This window comes from Triplophysa dalaica, chromosome 15, assembly GCF_015846415.1.
Source record: "Triplophysa dalaica isolate WHDGS20190420 chromosome 15, ASM1584641v1, whole genome shotgun sequence".
Taxonomy (NCBI): domain Eukaryota; kingdom Metazoa; phylum Chordata; class Actinopteri; order Cypriniformes; family Nemacheilidae; genus Triplophysa; species Triplophysa dalaica.
Genome location: NC_079556.1, coordinates 21,757,331 through 21,774,482, shown reverse-complemented (window position 1 = coordinate 21,774,482; position 17,152 = coordinate 21,757,331). Strand labels below are relative to the sequence as shown.

Below are 17,152 nucleotides of genomic sequence, written 5' to 3'. Positions count from 1 at the left end.
TGTCTCACTGCAGCTCTCTGACTCTCGCTGATGACTCTCGCTGATGTCTCCCTGCAGCTCTTTGACTCTCGCTGATGTCCACTGCAGCTCTTTGATTCTAGCTGATGTCTCACTGCAACCCTCTTATTCTCACTGACATCTCAATGAAATGTTCTGACTCTCACTGATGTCTCACTGCAGCTCTCTGACTCTCGCTGATGTCTCACTGCAACCCTCTTATTCTCACTGACATCTCAATGAAATGTTCAGACTCTCACGGATGTCTCACTGCAGCTCTCTGACTCTAGCTGATGTCTCACTGCAGCTCTCTGACTCTAGCTGATGTCTCACTGCAGCTCTCTGACTCTAGCTGATGTCTCCCTGCAGCTCTCCGACTCTAGCTGATGTCTCACTGCAGCTCTCTGACTCTCGCTGATGTCTCACTGCAGCTCTCTGACTCTAGCTGATGTCTCACTGCAGCTCTCTGACTCTAGCTGATGTCTCACTGCAGCTCTCTGACTCTCGCTGATGTCTCACTGCAGCTCTTTGACTCTAGCTGATGTCTCACTGCAGCTCTCTGACTCTAGCTGATGTCTCACTGCAGCTCTCTGACTCTCACTGATGTCTCACTGCAGCTCTCTGACTCTCGCTGATGTCTCACTGCAGCTCTCTGACTCTAGCTGATGTCTCACTGCAGCTCTCTGACTCTAGCTGATGTCTCACTGCAGCTCTTTGACTCTCGCTGATGTCTCACTGCAGCTCTTTGACTCTAGCTGATGTCTCACTGCAGCTCTCTGACTCTCGCTGTTGCTCTCTGATATCTCATTGCAGACTCCGACTCACGCTGATGTCTCACTGCCCCCTTTTTATTCTCACTGCATATTTCTCACTCTCAATTATTTTGCTGATGTCTCACTGCAGCTCTCTTACTCTCGCTGATGTCTCACTGTAGCTCTCTGACTCTCGCTGATGTCTCACTGTAGCTCCTTGACTCTCGCTGATGTCTCACTTCACTGATTATCGCCTATGTCTCACTGCAACTCTCTGACTTGCACTGTTGCTCTCTGATGTCTCATTGCAGACTCATTGCATTTATCTCTCAGTGATTTCACACTGCAGCTCTCTGATATTTAACTCTGACCTCTCACTGCAGGTATTTGACTCTCCTTTAGGTCTCACTGCAGCTCTCACAGTGTTACACGATTACACAGACTCTCTGCCCACAATTACATGACAATTAAAGCTATAAATGGCCGTAATCTTGATCAATTGATGATTTTATTTAAGTCTGATCAAACCTTCAGGTTAGAAGTGACAGACATTTAAATCTTCATTAAGCCCCAGTAAACACATTACACAGTACTGATGTAGAGGGAAGAGAAACCTCATGGATCTGCAGAAGAAAATAAGCGGCTTAGTCAAAACATGAGACAACAACTTTAAAATACAGCAGACCGGCCACAATGGCTTCTATTATTTTCATAAATTGAGTTCAAGATCACTCTCGTCCAAACACACACATTGATGGACAACTGTCTTCAAAGCCTTCTCTCAGGGCACACACTTCCATCCTTGATTTACAGACGCGTGGAAGAGAATCGCATGATTATTTCTTTATTTCTGACCAACACTTAAAGGTCACAAGAAGCCAGAGGTGTGTTTAGATTCAATTAAAGAAAAGCATCTGTGTGTGAAGTGGACGGGATTTGTGAACATTAAGAGAAGACTCAAAGTTCATGAATAGCACCAACCATGTCTGAGGAAAATTATGAAGATATGATTAGATTTGAAGAATATAGAATATTGTAAAATCTCAGATTCAAATGTAAAACATATGTAGTGATGTAAAAATGAAGACTTGTTCAACAGGAGTGTATTATTGCAACGATTTCTTTATTCGTCCTTCAAAAGAAATGCACAATTCAGCAAAGCTACTAGATACAGCACCAACAGGCAAACGACAGCATCTCACCTTCTGTGTCATTAAAACCACATGACGGAACGACAACAACAACCCACAAACCCCAGCCGACGCTACAAATCTCCCGTTCAAACACCGGTCCAGAGGTCACGAAACCAGACACGTTTACCGCGGCACGACATCGGAGAGGAACAGCAGATCTTGCATAGCTCAGATGTTATGGACGTAAGGCACTTTGAGAAGGTTTTTATTAGGAAAATCACAGCAAGACCAACCAACCCCGTTATAAACTCACATCAGCAGGCAGTTGAAAGAAAATCTGAAATAAATATCATCCGATCCGGCTCTTTTGGCATCATGCTCTCCAAATACCGAAGAAGTTTTTCTTGTGCATATACGGCTGAGAAGTCGCTCGATAACCCCACGCGTCCGAGAGTTCCACGCGAGAGACGTTGTGCAATGGGTCAAAGAAGGCAACGAGTCGTTTGAGTTTGTTTTTCTCACCGAAAACGAACGAAAGAAAATGTCCGGAGAGAAGCGAAGGAGGTTCCACTAGATTGGCACGGCTGTCGTTTTATTTCGAGGTAAGTTCGGTCCGACGTGTGCTGTTGTGTCATGGTTAGGAAACGAGTTCTGTCGAAGATAAGGTTGGACGGATCGTTTCTGGATCTGGTCTAGCCCAGCTGATCTTCATACTGCTTACGGAAACAATCACCGGCGGGAAAGAAATCCCAACATCTCTCCTGATACATCTTCCATACGTACGACTCCTGCGGACACAGAAAGAGTCGTTTGTTTTATCGTTTAGTCTCAGATGTTTCTCATTAAAGGAGAAGTACAAACAAAAACAAGCATGAGTGTAATTGGTGAAACCAAGGTTATTTTAAAATTAGTTATTATTTTAATATTGTTTTCAAATTTTCTACAAATTTCAGTTTAGTTTTAGTTAGTTTTATTCTTGAATTTTTAGTTTAATTTAGATTTTATTATGTAAACAATTTTCTATTTAGTATTTATATATTTTAGTTTCAGTTTTAGTAATTGTAGTGCAACAGAGTGACAAGAGACCAATTTCCAAATGAAAGATTTAATGTAAGCTAGTTGTTGTTTGGCCGAACCCCCGGATCTTTGAAAGCACGATCTGACGTCATCGTTTTTTATTACTCCTCATTTCCGAATCATTGTTCATGAAGTTTTTGTACTCCACACGGTGATTCGATTGCAAATTTACTTTAAGGTTTGTCTGGATTTTTTCCCCCATATTTCAGCCCCACAAATCTTATCTTGCACCAAGACAATAGGCTACATGTGCTTTTTCAGTTTCAGACGAAAACTCGAGATAGTCCCAAACAGGGCACTCCCGTTTTCCACCAGCCTTCAATAATGTGTCTTCTTCATCCAGATTCAGTCGAAAACCCGAAATTATCCAAAGTGGTGCTCTATCGTCTTCGACTAGGCAGGCATCCTACTGTCTTCTTCTTCACGCAAATGACCTTAACACTAGTATAGAACAGCTGCTGCTACAGTCAAGCCAGAATAAGCCACATTTGGAAATTATTTATTTTTGATAATTATTATTTTAGTTTAGTTTTTTTTTAAACAACTGTCGTTAGTTTAGTATCATTTTAGTTGTTTTTAATTTTATTTCCCCGTGACCCGAGGTAGTTCGGATAAGCGGTAGAAAATGGAATGGAATGGAATTTTATTTCAGTTTACGAAAAAAATAAATTATCAATCGTTTTTATCTTAATAACACTTGCGAAACACATGAAGAGTCTGGAGGTGTAAAATTAAAGTAAATTTGTAGGGGAAAAATAATCTGGCTTTGAGGAAATTTGATGAGAAACGTTTGAGTTGATATTGAGATCTTCAATAATATTGACTTTTGATCGCAGACGAGACAAATTGACTCGGTGTGACTCATTGTTGACATCTCTTCTCTACAGACACATTTGAAAATCTCTGAGACGCAGATGAGACGCACGTTTATGTTTGCTCTCTATTAAATCTCATTAATGTGTCTCTGAGAAATAATTGAGAAATGAAAGATATCTCATCTGTGATTACGGGACATCGTACCTGTCCGGTGTGTTCGGTCTCGTCCTTGTTTATCAGGTACATCAAGAAAAATCTGCAAGATCAGAGATAAAAATTCAAAGTTGAAAAATCTTCACATCACAAGAACGAGTCGTTCTTAGCAAGCGACATAGAGTTTAAGCAAAAGGGGCACAAAACAAAATCAACACTCTGATGTCATCACAGACTCTTATCGTCACAGTACTTACAGGTAGTTGGCAAGATTGTGCTCCTGCAGCGTGTGAGTCTCAAAGCCATGCGGCGTCGTGTCGAAATACTCGTTCCCGATTCCACAGATGAAACATTTAGTCTGTGAAGAGAGTAAAGCGACTCTTAAGTGACGTGTACCGCCATACTGTAAAGCGTACAGAAGACCTCCCGTACCTCCATGTCTTCTTTGACCTGTTCCTGCTGATCTCTCAACTCTCCGAACGCATCGATGATCAAACCTGCATCCACACAAACAGCACAGTTGAGACGATGATACACACGCTGGAGGAACATGGATGATTCTAACGGTGTGACGCTGTACCTTGTATGATAGCCAGCAGGATAACAATCACAAAGAAGAAAAAGGTGATGTCAAAAAGAATGCGGTAGAGTTCATACGGGTCACCCGCGGGGTCCTCGATTTCATCTCCAATACCTCCACCAGCACGGACGCCAACGTACATGTGAAACAGGTAACACTGAAAGAGAGAGAAAGAGACACCTTTAGGGTCAGCGAGTGACCACATCTCTCCTCTTCTGTTTTCCAATTTAGGAGTGCTTCACTGGTGAGACAAAGAGACGTTTGTATCTCAAACAATGTGTGCAATAAAAGAAAAGTAAGATGGATAAAGTACAAAATGATGTATTGTAATATAGTGTATAATATAGAATTATTCAATTATCATCACTCACAGTCATCATGTCATCACACTTCATGTCGGGCTCGTCCTCGTCTGAACTCTTGTTGTAGAACTTGCGGAAAAAGTTGAAAGCCACGACGGTGTAGAGATAGACAACCACAGCCAGCAGACCGACCGTCAACACCAACTAAAGATCAGAAGACAGACATGTCATTGCTTTATTTCTAAATGATTTTCACGTGGATTCAGTGTTGTGGGCCAGACTGTAAAATCTTAAATCTACAATGAAAGAATCTCAGAGCACAACTCCTGAATCAGAAAACGTGATTGTGTTTGATGAACCTGTTTGCCGTTGTGTGTGACCGATGACAGGATGGTCCGCAGGGTTTTGAAGCCCATGGCGATGTCCAACAGATGAGCGGCGAAGAAGAAGTTATTATAATGTCCCAGTACAGACATCGTGGTGTACCAGACCAGATACAAGAAAGACTGGAGGAGAAAAAACAAGAGGTCACGGGAGGTCACCGGACATATGCTGTTCATACATAGAACACTTACGTTATCTGTGAAGACTACGCCCAACTTCCACACGTGATACTTGGTGTCGATGGAGCTTAACCTGAACAAACAAGATATGAAAATGCATCTTTGATATGGAACAACTGAACAGGCAGAAACATGCACGAGTCTTTTAAGCAACAGTCAGATTAAAACAGCTGAAAGATGAAACACAAATCTGAGGAAAAGCTGATTCATTGTGTTACTGAATGAGTGATTTTCGGACCAGGACAGCAGCGAGGCGTCTTTCATAACGGCGTCTTCGGTGGGATTAAAATCCAGAGCGCTTTTATCCAAACCCAGCAGTTCTGCGATCCGCTCGGCACCGTACAGATCTCCGTACTTGTTTATCACCTGCAGGAGTCACACAACGGCATCAAACAAGACACTTCACAACAGCGCCTCGCACGTTCTTTTTTACCACCTCAAACACGTTTGTTATTTAGTGTCGGTAAGATTCTCACTTGCCTTGCGTTTCACAAATTTGTCCCAGTAGTTGTTGGGGAAAGATCTGTAAAACAGAGAAAGATCAGCACAGAAATGTATTTTCTTTAGACACGAAAGACGTTTTATTTCAATTCTTCAGACTCACGGTGTGTTGATGACGAGTCTGTCCCACTGTCCTTTTATATCATCATCTGACGGCTGCTCAGTGATGTACAGCCCATCAAACTCCAGTTTACGTGCAATCTCCTTCTCACGCTTGAAGACCACCAGCGGAACCTGAAAAGCATGAAAATTACCCAATTAAATTAATTAATTAATTGTTTTGTACTCTATAGTATAACTTATATAATGCATTTGTGTGTTTGTATACACTTACTTTTATATCTTTGAGAGGATTTATTATGGGAATATTTACATGCATTCAATTATCGTGTTAATTAGATTTGTGTTGTGTTGTGCTGGTCAGGTGAATACCTTCAGATAATAATATCCCAGCACACAGAGAGAGGAGATGAGCGTGTGCATGACGGCGAGGAAGCGGAGAGTCGGGGCCATATAACCACTGCTCTCCTGAAGAACAAAATACTCCACAACACCATCATCATCACCAGCACCAGCACCACCACGCCGAACCCACGGATCCAAATCATCAGAGTCCTCGCCTGTCACCTACACACACACACACACACAAAACACTTTCCATAGAAACAACGACTGTACAATATAGGTGCATCTTTCTGTGGAGATATGTTTGGTAACAACACAAAAAAGAACACACACATACTCACAAAGAAATACACACACATACATACATGTACAGGCACAGAAATACAAACCCACACACAGATGCACAAATACAGTTACACACACACCCACTCATGCACAGACGTGTAAACAAACACACGCACAGACATAAACACAAACATACACACACACAGGTGGAAACACACAGGCACACACGCACACAGACACAAACATACACAGGGATACAAACACACACAGGAATACAAACACACACAGAGACAAACACACACACAGAGAAAAAAACCCACACACACGCAAACAGGGCAACACAAGCACACACAAAGAGACACACAGGCACACACAGAAATGCACACAGACCCAAACACACATGCACACAGTCACAAACACACATACAGGGACACAAACACAGACACACACACACATAGACACAAAAACACCCGCACACAGACACAAACACACACATAGGGAAACAGACACACACAGGGACACAAACACACACATATGTACGAACACAGAGATGCACATGCACATGCACACAGACACAAACACACGAACACAGACAGAAACACACACAGTCACACACTGAACACACTGCAGTGTTTGGATAAGAGTGTAGAAGAATGAATAAGTGTGAAGTGCAGATGTAATGTTGCGTCACCTTGTAGAAGAGCAGAATGAAGTTGATGGCAAAAGCCACAAACAGTGCCAGAAAACGCAGGTTGTAAAAGTTTCTAGCCAGATAATTCTACAGACACACACAAACACATCTTACATTACATTTCTGTACATTTTTAAACACGTAAAACACCTTGTTCTGAACACATACAGCATCAGCACTCACCAGCATTTTAGTCTGATAGACGTCCAGACCGGCTAAAAACGAAGCCATGCAAGCGTCAGGCGTTTCTTTCTTCAGTCCACCTCTGTTCTTCACAGGCTTCCTCTCTTTATATGCCGCTGGCCCCGACACAGGTTCATCTCTCCTGCCCTGATATGTCTTCTCTTTGTCTTCAACACTGACCACATAAACACAACACAGTTACAGCACAAGACTTGACAAACGAGCACAAGAAAATCATCAGAAGAACACTCACTCGGCCTTCTCGGACTCCCATTTGGCTTCAGACTCTGCAGCGTTCATCGCAGCTTCCTGCAAACAACAATAACCTTTCAACAATGAACAACGGCTGAATTTGATTTGAGCTGTCAGGTTGACATTGACCTGAGCTTTCTTCTGGTGAACAGCGCTGGCCAAAGAAGGAGCGTCCACCCCGACCACCTCAGACACGTCTCCCAGTCCCGGCTCCATCCCGTGTTTGCCTCCCTCTCTCCTGGGCTGAACGTTCATCAGTTCTGACATCAGGTCCATCTCCGCCCGCTCACCGACCGACTGGCACCCCAGCTCGGATGCCTCAGACGCGTCACAGTATTCAAGCTTCTCCATCTCCAGAACGTCGCCATGGATCCCGAACTGCGTGGGATCGGGCATGTTCCCCAGAATATCCGTCACCTTCATGTTCTTGGCTCCTTCCACCAGACCTCCGCCGAACAGGGTGGACCAGAGGATGTGAAAGAAACCCCACAGGAGATTGTAGAGGAAGCGGAACGTGCCAACGAAGATCGTCCAGAAGAAGCAGAAGAAGCCTCGTATCATCTCCTTCACGCTCATCTTCCTCAGCTTTCGGTACTGTCTTCTAATGCTTTTCAGCGACAGCATCCGTCTGAGGTTCGACAGACTTTTCCTTGTGGAGACGCAGGCCAGAGTGAACGCCGAGGACGACTCCAACGCCGCGTTGTCTTCCTCCTCCTCTTGGTTCTCGGTCACGCTCAGTGCGTCGTCATTGTCGTCCTCCTCCGGCCTCTCCGCCGCGTCCGGCTCGGAGATCAGAGACGCCAGCTGCATCTCGAAAATGGTGTCCTCGCAGAAGTTGACGAACAGCTCCATCTTCTCGGATTCTCCGCCCTCGTTGACGACATCGAAGATGAACTGTCGCTTGGACTCCTTGACCTGCGGTTTTTCCCACTGAGTTCTGCTGGACTCGCTGATCTCGAAGTAAACCCTCTCGATTCTCTTAGCTCCACCTATGATTTCGATGCGGCCCAGGAAGGGCTCAAAGTAGTTCAGGACGCTTTCAGCCAGGTTCAGGAAGGTGGCGAGACGGGCGTCGTGGGGCATGTGCTCTGATAGGTTGGTGAGCAGGACCGCCATGTTGAAACCGATGTCCTTGGCCGGTTCATGGAAGCGTTCAACAAACTCCTCGTAGTTGAACATGTCGTTCTCGTCGGCCTCGGCGCAGGACAGCAGGAAATCGATCTCGGATTGCGAGTACTGCTTCTGGCTTTCCATGGACTTCTGAAACTCTTTCTTGGAGATGACTCCTTTGCGGTCGGGGTCGTGCTCTTTGAAGCTGTCGGAGGTGGTCAAATCTTTCAGCTTGAGGAACATGTCGAAGAACTTCAGGATCATCTCCACGTTGCTGGAGGATTCCACGAGAGTGTCCACCATCTGTTTACCGATAGTCCCGTTCACAACATTACCTGAGAGAGAACAAATCAACAGTATTTCAAGATGTATACTTTTAATAATGACTGCACTATGCTAACATGTACTATAATATTCTGAATTATTAAGTATAGTAACTTAAAAATTGTAGTAACTACTGCAGTATCCTTTAACATTTACTATAGCAACCTGAAGTAAATTGTAGTATGCTGTAAAGTACTGTTGTAATTATCACACTTTAATGTGTACTACAGTATAGTGTAATAATAACTACAGTGAATTGATCAACTATCGCAAATACTGTTACTATAGTACACTGTAGTAAATTTAAGTATATGGTAGTATTTATAATAAATATTGCACTTAGTTAACATCTACTTGTAACAATACTTGTCTACTTGTCCAATGTAATAATGCAGTATACTTCAGCATTTAACTAAGTAATTAATTTATTAGAGTTTACTATGGTAAACACTATAAAGTATACCGCAGTAATTTTATTGCTTGATTAGTGTTCTTTGAAATCATTTAATAATGGATGTTTGAGTATTTTGGAGCTCCCACACAAAGTAAATCATTTTTGTATGAAATATTGATTTGAGGATATGGCAGTGCAATCTCATCATCAGCTGATGCACATTTAGTAATGTTCTTAATGAAGTTTGAACCTTCCAGAAGTGACAACATCATGACAATCATATCCTTCTGTAGATCCAACAGCTCCTTCAACAGCTCGATCTGACTGGAGTCCTGACAGAGAAACAATGATGAAGATGAGGAATCCTGCTGAGAGGAAGATTAAAGGTCTGAAGCTCTGAGAGCAGCTTTCATCAGCTCAATCCAACTGTTCAAACCAAACCTGATCCATTAAAGCACAGGACTCTTCAACACGAGCTGACTGATGTTCACGTAGGTCATGTGATCACAGAGACATCTTGTGTTTGCATCACTTATGAATAAAAGCATCATGGTATTACCATGTTACCATGTGTGGTTCTTCTACAGTATTTGTATTTTTTTATTTAAAGCGTTTCCTGTGAACTGAACCGATGACAGTTGGGATGTTTCAAACATATTTTAAGCAACTGTGACCGTAACGGCAACGCTTCTTAATCCAGTTGATGTGGAGAAATAAACTGAGAAATAATGCTCAAATGTATTTAAAAATTCATTGTAATTATGGCAATGGCTTTATCTTAAAAACGCATACATGTTTAGATGTATTTTAATAGCTTCAGATTCTCACTCAGGGTGTTTAGAGATATAATAAGCAAGTGAAATTTAAGACTATTTAAGGCCATTTTAATGCAACTTTATCTGAAATATAAGACCAAACCTGCGCTGGACATACACATTCTGAAACATTTTTATTTCATATACACTGACTGACAGAATTTCACCCAAATTCAAAAGAAAAATATTGCTTTATATTTGCACAAAATGAAAAGGGAAAACTGTTTTTCAGAATACTTAAATATTTTTAGATATATTAAGAGGTTTTTAAAAAAATGTATGTGACCCAGTCTGAGAAAACCAAGTCTATCTGTAAGTGCTCCGAGTCATCTTGACGGGTTTAGTTTAATATTCATCAATAAAAACAAAATGAAATGCCGAATCAATAACATATGAGCATGTTCTTCTTGTTTGAACGTCGCGTTGGATTAATGCCGTTAGGAAAGGTATTCTCCTCGCACAGCCTTGTTTTTGTTTTGAAGGCATTATGTGAGGAAAACTTTATTTAAGACCTTTTAAGACTTTTCATGGGCCACCCTGCTCACTGTACATGTGCCGTGAGATTTCTGACCTGTGACAGCTTCATTTGCATGTTAGCAAAAACATGAAGAAATCCAACAACAGCATCCCAGAGTCTGCTGTGAGCCAAACTCTGCTGATTCCCAATACACGGACCCTGAGAGAGAGAGAGAGAGAGAGAGAGAGGGAGGGGAGAGAGAGAGAGAGAGAGAGGGAGGGGGGAGAGAGAGAGAGAGAGAGAGAGGGAGGGAGAGAGGGAGGGAGAGAGAGAGACAAGTTAAAAAAAGTTAAGGATTTTTTAATCATGTGTTGTAATGTTAAGTACGCATATAAAACTGTGACATCTGTAGTTTGTGCATTTGTGTGAGTGTGTGTGTGTGAGTGTGTGTGTGTGTGTGTGTTATACCTGGATGTATTCAGTGAGTGAATTGAAGATCTGTTTTGCTACGGCAAGAGCTTTGGAGAAATTACGCTGCCCCGCTTTATCCATGACGTCTTTACCAGAGTAATACCAGTAAAAATCACTGATGGATTCCTGTCAACACAACACAACATCACACAACACAACACAACACAACACAACACAACATCACACAAACAGAAGTGACTTCATTACTGTTTACTGATCAAATATTTCTTTATACCATGTTAAAGAGACTCTTTATGTGTGTGTGTGTGTGTTTTCACCTGCAGTCTGAGCAGATAGTCCACAGTGCTTATGATGATATTAACTGTGGTCGTGTTTCCTGTTTGTGTTCTGAGGAAGTTCTGAAAATCTGAAACACAAAACACCTCCGTAGATCAAAATGCTTTTTGCCCTATCATGACACTTTCATCCAAATGTTTTACTCAGATTTTAATACCAGAAAGTGTTTTATTTCAAGAGTGAATATTACACATCTGCTCTTATATTTGTTTGTAGTGCTCTGACATATGACGCTGTTGTGCTCCAGGTGCCCCATGCTTGAGTCTCGCCTCATGGTCCTTTCCCAATCCCATTAATATTAAGATATATTTTATAAGCATTGTCCGTTTTCTTAATTTTTAACAAAAATATTACATAAAAACCTTGTTTTGTTTCTAATTGAAGATCAATTAATCAGTGGCTCATTTATAAAGAGTCATTTACTGCTTTTCAAACAAATTCAGGGAATTAATGACATTTACTGCCACCTAATGGCAGTCTTTGATTCTTCAAAGAATTTAAACAGTATTATAACAACATAACAAAATAATTACAATACTAATAAATTGGTAGTTTTCAAAAAAAAATCTGTTTATTTACATTTACTTACCCTCATTTCATTTTAAACCTGAATTACCATTTCTTTGGGAAAAAATAAGATGTTTGGTAATCAAACTATTTTGGTCTATAATTATATACAAATATAATATTCTGAACATCTTCAGCTACTTTCTGTATTGTCTTATAACGGCTTTAAATTATATTTTGGCCCCAAATGTGATGTGTGATTTGCGATTAATTAGATATATATATCACCACATCATGTAATTCATTTGATATCATTCAATTAATTAAAATGAATAAAAGAATAAACATATATTATATATTTTTTTTAGTTTTTAAAATTTGCTGTATAATGTATAAACACTTATATATATATATATATAAAACATAACGAGGATAGATAATGAGGAAATGACGTCGCTTCCTTTGCTAAGTGCATTCCAAATGTCTAAACTCAAAGGGCTCTACCCTCTGAAGGGAGTAGGGCATTGGAATGATGACTTCATTTGGAATTTTCCCCATGATGGCTTAGTACAAATACACGTACCGTTACACCCCTAATATGTATATATATGAAGAGTTTGGTTCCAAAATGAGATAATTTGAACGGGATAGAAACACAATAAAAATCATAATTTTTGATCTCATTTTGGAACCCAACTCTTCATATATACTGTCCTGTATATTTAATATAAGTGTGCTCATTTGAAACTGAATATTCAAAAGGTTTGTCCAACCCCGCTTTGACTCTGTCATGTGTTTGTTTGTTGTGTCGTTTCAAGTTTGTTGGTTTCGAGTGTGTCGCTCTTACCGTTATTATGTCCTTCACACAACAGCTGCAGAAACCTGAAAAGATCTTTGGTAAACTCATCATTCTGAAGAACTTTCGAACCTTCAGAGACGGAAGAAAAAAAATCACCATTCGTCAGGACAGAGTAATGTGGATTTCTCAGAAACGACATTATAAAGTGAAGTCTACTCATTCCAGCAGAAAAACACAGGCTGGGCAGATTCATGTGGGCAGAATTTGCTCCGTTTAAATAGCGCTTGACTGATACTATGAACATTTCAAATAAAATATTTATTTCTTATCAACATAAAATATTAATATGTTTAACAGGGGAGAGACAGAGAGAGAGAGAGAGAGAGAGAGAGAGAGAGAAAGAGAGGGAGGACGGAGAGAGAGAGAGAGAGAGAGAGAGTGAGAGAGAGGAAGAGATAGAGAGGACAGAGAGAGAGAGAGAGAGAGAGAGAGAGAGAGAGAAAGAGAGGGAGGACGGAGAGAGAGAGAGAGAGAGAGAGAGAAAGAGAGGGAGGACGGAGAGAGAGAGAGAGAGAGAGAGAGAGAGAGGAAGAGATAGAGAGAGAGAGAGAGAGAGAGGGGGAGGGAGGACAGAGAGAGAGAGAGAGGGAGGGAGGACAGAGAGAGAGAGAGAGGGAGGGAGGACAGAGAGAGAGAGAGAGAGAGAGAGAGAGAGAGAGAGAGAGAGGAAGAGATAGAGAGGACAGAGAGAGAGAGAGAGAGAGAGAGGGGGAGGGAGGACAGAGAGAGAGAGAGAGGGAGGGAGGACAGAGAGAGAGAGAGAGGGAGGGAGGACAGAGAGAGAGAGAGAGAGAGAGAGAGAGAGAGAGAGAGAGAGAGGAAGAGATAGAGAGGACAGAGAGAGAGAGAGAGAGAGAGAGAGAGGGGGAGGGAGGACAGAGAGAGAGAGAGAGGGAGGGAGGACAGAGAGAGAGAGAGAGGGAGGGAGGACAGAGAGAGAGAGAGAGGGAGGGAGGACAGAGAGAGAGAGAGAGAGAGAGAGAGAGAGAGGAAGAGATAGAGAGGACAGAGAGAGAGAGAGAGAGGGAGGACAGAGAGAGAGAGAGAGGGAGGGAGGACAGAGAGAGAGAGAGAGGGAGGGAGGACAGAGAGAGAGAGAGAGAGGGAGGGAGGACAGAGAGAGAGAGAGAGAGAGAGAGAGAGGAAGAGATAGAGAGGACAGAGAGAGAGAGAGAGAGAGAGAGAGAGGAAGAGATAGAGAGAGAGAGAGAGAGAGAGAGGGGGAGGGAGGACAGAGAGAGAGAGAGAGGGAGGGAGGATAGAGAGAGAGAGAGAGGGAGGGAGGACAGAGAGACAGAAGCAGTGATGTCACACAGATAAGGGTGTAAACCGTGTATTTACCCCGTTCTCTCATGTTGACTGCCACCGATGACAAAACAATAAGAAATAAACATAGAAACACAGCGGACATAAGTCAAGGAAACTTGCAGAAACAGAGATATCAAACACAGCGTTTCACGTATGCCTGAATCACATGACACTAAACTGACCAATGATGAATGAGCGCTCCAACACAAACTTCACATGTACACAAGTCTTATAAGCAGCTTTTTAAATCTTAAAGATTTAATATGAAACAAAATCAAAGATGCACCTTCAAGCCGCTAAAGAAAAATCTACAAAATAATGGGAAATCGAAAATCTTAAATAATAAAATCATTTTAAATAAACATTTAAAACATGCACCTCAAAGTTTTTCCTAAAACTTAAAGCGATATTTCAGAGGCAAAACAAGCCTCTGGTTCACTCGAGAGCTAGACATTAATGTTAATAGCGCTTCAATATGGATATTCCTCTTAAACACACGCAAAAATTCACTTCAGAAGACCTTGGATGAGACCACAGAGCCGTTCTTTGATGGATGGATGCACTTTTTGGAGCCATTCACTACGATTATAGCGTTTGGACGTAAAATGATAGTAAAAACGTAAAACTCCATCTGCATTATTTTTCAAGAAGAATGTCAAACATGGGGAAACATGGGGAAATTTTGTTTTGCCTTTGAAATATCCCTTTAAAATGACCATCGGCATTACAACATCAGAGTGAAACTCACTGCAACCTTCTTCAGTGACCATCCCCAAACCTTCAGCTTTGTTCTGACGCTCGAATGCGTTCAGATCCAGAACACTACAAAACCACACAAGACATGAATAAAACACTTACTGCAATAAACAGACAAGTACTATTTTCACACAGGATCAGATTTTGTTGTGTTGAGCACCTGCATGACTGCATGAGTCCAGACAAACTCTTGAAAAATCCCACATCTCGTTTCTCCTTCAGATAGTCCAGCATTTTCTGTGCAGTAAATGACATCATCATTGACATAAACACCAACATCAAGCTGATACTGATGTGATGACGGTGAGCAGTGACATCATCACTCACCTGCTGAACTAACACGTTTCCTCCGTTCAGAATAGAGATGCCCAGTTTCAGTGTGAACGTGACCATCCGACCCAAACGCCCTGAATACCACACACAACACAAACCATTGTGTCATTGTGCGCGTGTATGTTTGTGTGCGTGTTTATGTTTGTGTGTTTACCTTTACTAGAACTGATCATCTGTAGCACCATTTCTGCTGCTCCTCTGTCATGAAGTCGAGCCTGTTGATAGAGAGTCTTCTGCTTCTCCATCTCCTTCTCCTGATCACACAAACACGCATACACACACACACACAAACACACACACACAAATGCACACACGGACACAAAAACACACACGCATACACAGAAAAGCAAAAAAAAAAAAAATACACATGCATACACACACGCATAAACAAACACACAAATACACATACAGGTCAGAAACGTCTGCATGTCCACCAAATAAAATCTGTAAATTACTCTTTGCTCACCTCAAATGATTTCTCTTTCTCTTCATCATCATCTTCCTCATTCTCAGCACAGCTCTGATGAAGATGAGAGCACTGATGTCACACAACAAAAACATGTTATAACATAAAACACACATGGGTGTGAATTGTTCACCTTCGCCATCATGTCTGCGTAAGCCACGTACAGCTGATCATCCTCCACAGAACTGAAATGTCAGAGAACATCACCCTCATGATGAAGATCATTAAAACATCATCATCAAACATAACGCTGTTCAGTTTAACAGGTGTGTGTGTGTGTTTGTGTGTTCACCTGCGTTCTGTCAGTGCATTATGACTGAAGTGCAGTATGAGTTGATGAAGAGGATCTGGTTGTGTCTCTCTGATCTCATCTTCCTCCTCGTCTGTCTTCGGTTGTGTCTTCTACACACACACACACACACACACACACGCACACATCACGTCAGCAGTGTACACAATGAGTAGTTTGTTTTGACTTTCATGAAAATAAACTGTAGTCATACTACAAAAACAGCTGAAAGTCTCTTTTGAATGATACTTTTGCTTACTGAAAAAAGACGCTGCACAACATGCTCACATACACAACCGGCCAAAACGTTAAGGTTTGCTCAACTGAAATAGTTTAGAATCTGAAGCATGCTAAACATGCAAGAGTTTATTATCATGCAGGAAGCTTTTCCTCACAACACGGAAACACAACATCACAATTTAAACAGACAGTTCATCCAAAATAAAAATCTGCCATCATTTATTCATCCTTATGTGCTTCAAATTCTGTTTGTGAATCTTTCTACAGAGGAACACAAAAGAAGATATTTTGAGAAATGTCTCTGTGGTTTTGTGTCCATACAATGGAAATCAATGGATTTCAACATTCTTCAAAATATCGTCTTTTGTGTTCTGAAAAAGAATGAAACTCATACAGGTTTAAGTAACATGACGACACATTTGGATGAACAATCCCTTTAAAGTGATAAAAAAAGAGCCTCAGGTGTCAAGTTGCATTTAAAGAAACAGACGCTTGACAGAAACATAGGAACAAATTCGACACATTAACACGTCTCTAATAACTACTGGCTATTCAGAAACATGGCCCGCCCCCTGACGGTGATGTAATGAGGAGGCAGTATGACAAACATCCCACGACACCCACAGAGCGAGCTTCTGCAGACGTTACTTACAGACAGATCCTGCACTAGTTTCTCCTCAAACGCGTAAGTCTCGGCCTCTATCCAGAGGCGCAGATAGCCCGTGAGGAACAGATTAATGGAGCGGTGCCTGAGAGGGAGGCGGGAGACATTAGGCAGGGTTACCATAGCAACCAGGGAGGATGCTGAGAAGAAAGCTTTGGAAAGTGCGCGAGGG

At 41.7% G+C, this 17,152-nt stretch overlaps 1 protein-coding gene across 10 annotated transcripts in view; it reads right to left on the bottom strand.

Annotated features, from left to right (window-relative positions):
- Nucleotides 1–1,859: 1,859 nt before the first annotated feature.
- The window catches only part of LOC130437255 (ryanodine receptor 3), a 95,533-nt gene continuing 80,240 nt past the window's right edge, over nt 1,860–17,152 (bottom strand). For 4 of the 10 annotated variants that reach the window (XM_056768515.1, XM_056768519.1, XM_056768520.1 and 1 more), the window contains 30 exons: nt 16,969–17,065; nt 16,080–16,189; nt 15,921–15,972; nt 15,788–15,841; nt 15,476–15,575; nt 15,316–15,395; nt 15,149–15,225; nt 14,981–15,054; nt 14,266–14,283; nt 12,913–12,993; nt 11,540–11,628; nt 11,259–11,387; nt 10,905–11,009; nt 9,769–9,850; nt 7,820–9,135; nt 7,692–7,747; nt 7,439–7,613; nt 7,256–7,342; nt 6,307–6,501; nt 5,978–6,108; nt 5,854–5,896; nt 5,612–5,739; nt 5,386–5,446; nt 5,170–5,316; nt 4,880–5,014; nt 4,509–4,665; nt 4,361–4,425; nt 4,186–4,286; nt 3,980–4,031; nt 1,860–2,670 (listed from right to left, as the gene is read on the bottom strand). In XM_056768515.1, the coding sequence (XP_056624493.1) occupies nt 2,575–2,670; nt 3,980–4,031; nt 4,186–4,286; nt 4,361–4,425; nt 4,509–4,665; nt 4,880–5,014; nt 5,170–5,316; nt 5,386–5,446; nt 5,612–5,739; nt 5,854–5,896; nt 5,978–6,108; nt 6,307–6,501; nt 7,256–7,342; nt 7,439–7,613; nt 7,692–7,747; nt 7,820–9,135; nt 9,769–9,850; nt 10,905–11,009; nt 11,259–11,387; nt 11,540–11,628; nt 12,913–12,993; nt 14,266–14,283; nt 14,981–15,054; nt 15,149–15,225; nt 15,316–15,395; nt 15,476–15,575; nt 15,788–15,841; nt 15,921–15,972; nt 16,080–16,189; nt 16,969–17,065 (4,093 nt within the window). In that variant the 3' untranslated portion in view covers nt 1,860–2,574. The remainder of the gene's footprint in view (nt 2,671–3,979; nt 4,032–4,185; nt 4,287–4,360; nt 4,426–4,508; nt 4,666–4,879; nt 5,015–5,169; nt 5,317–5,385; nt 5,447–5,611; nt 5,740–5,853; nt 5,897–5,977; nt 6,109–6,306; nt 6,502–7,255; nt 7,343–7,438; nt 7,614–7,691; nt 7,748–7,819; nt 9,136–9,768; nt 9,851–10,904; nt 11,010–11,258; nt 11,388–11,539; nt 11,629–12,912; nt 12,994–14,265; nt 14,284–14,980; nt 15,055–15,148; nt 15,226–15,315; nt 15,396–15,475; nt 15,576–15,787; nt 15,842–15,920; nt 15,973–16,079; nt 16,190–16,968; nt 17,066–17,152) is intronic. The other 6 variants (XM_056768514.1, XM_056768517.1, XM_056768518.1 and 3 more) reach the window with 4 other exon arrangements.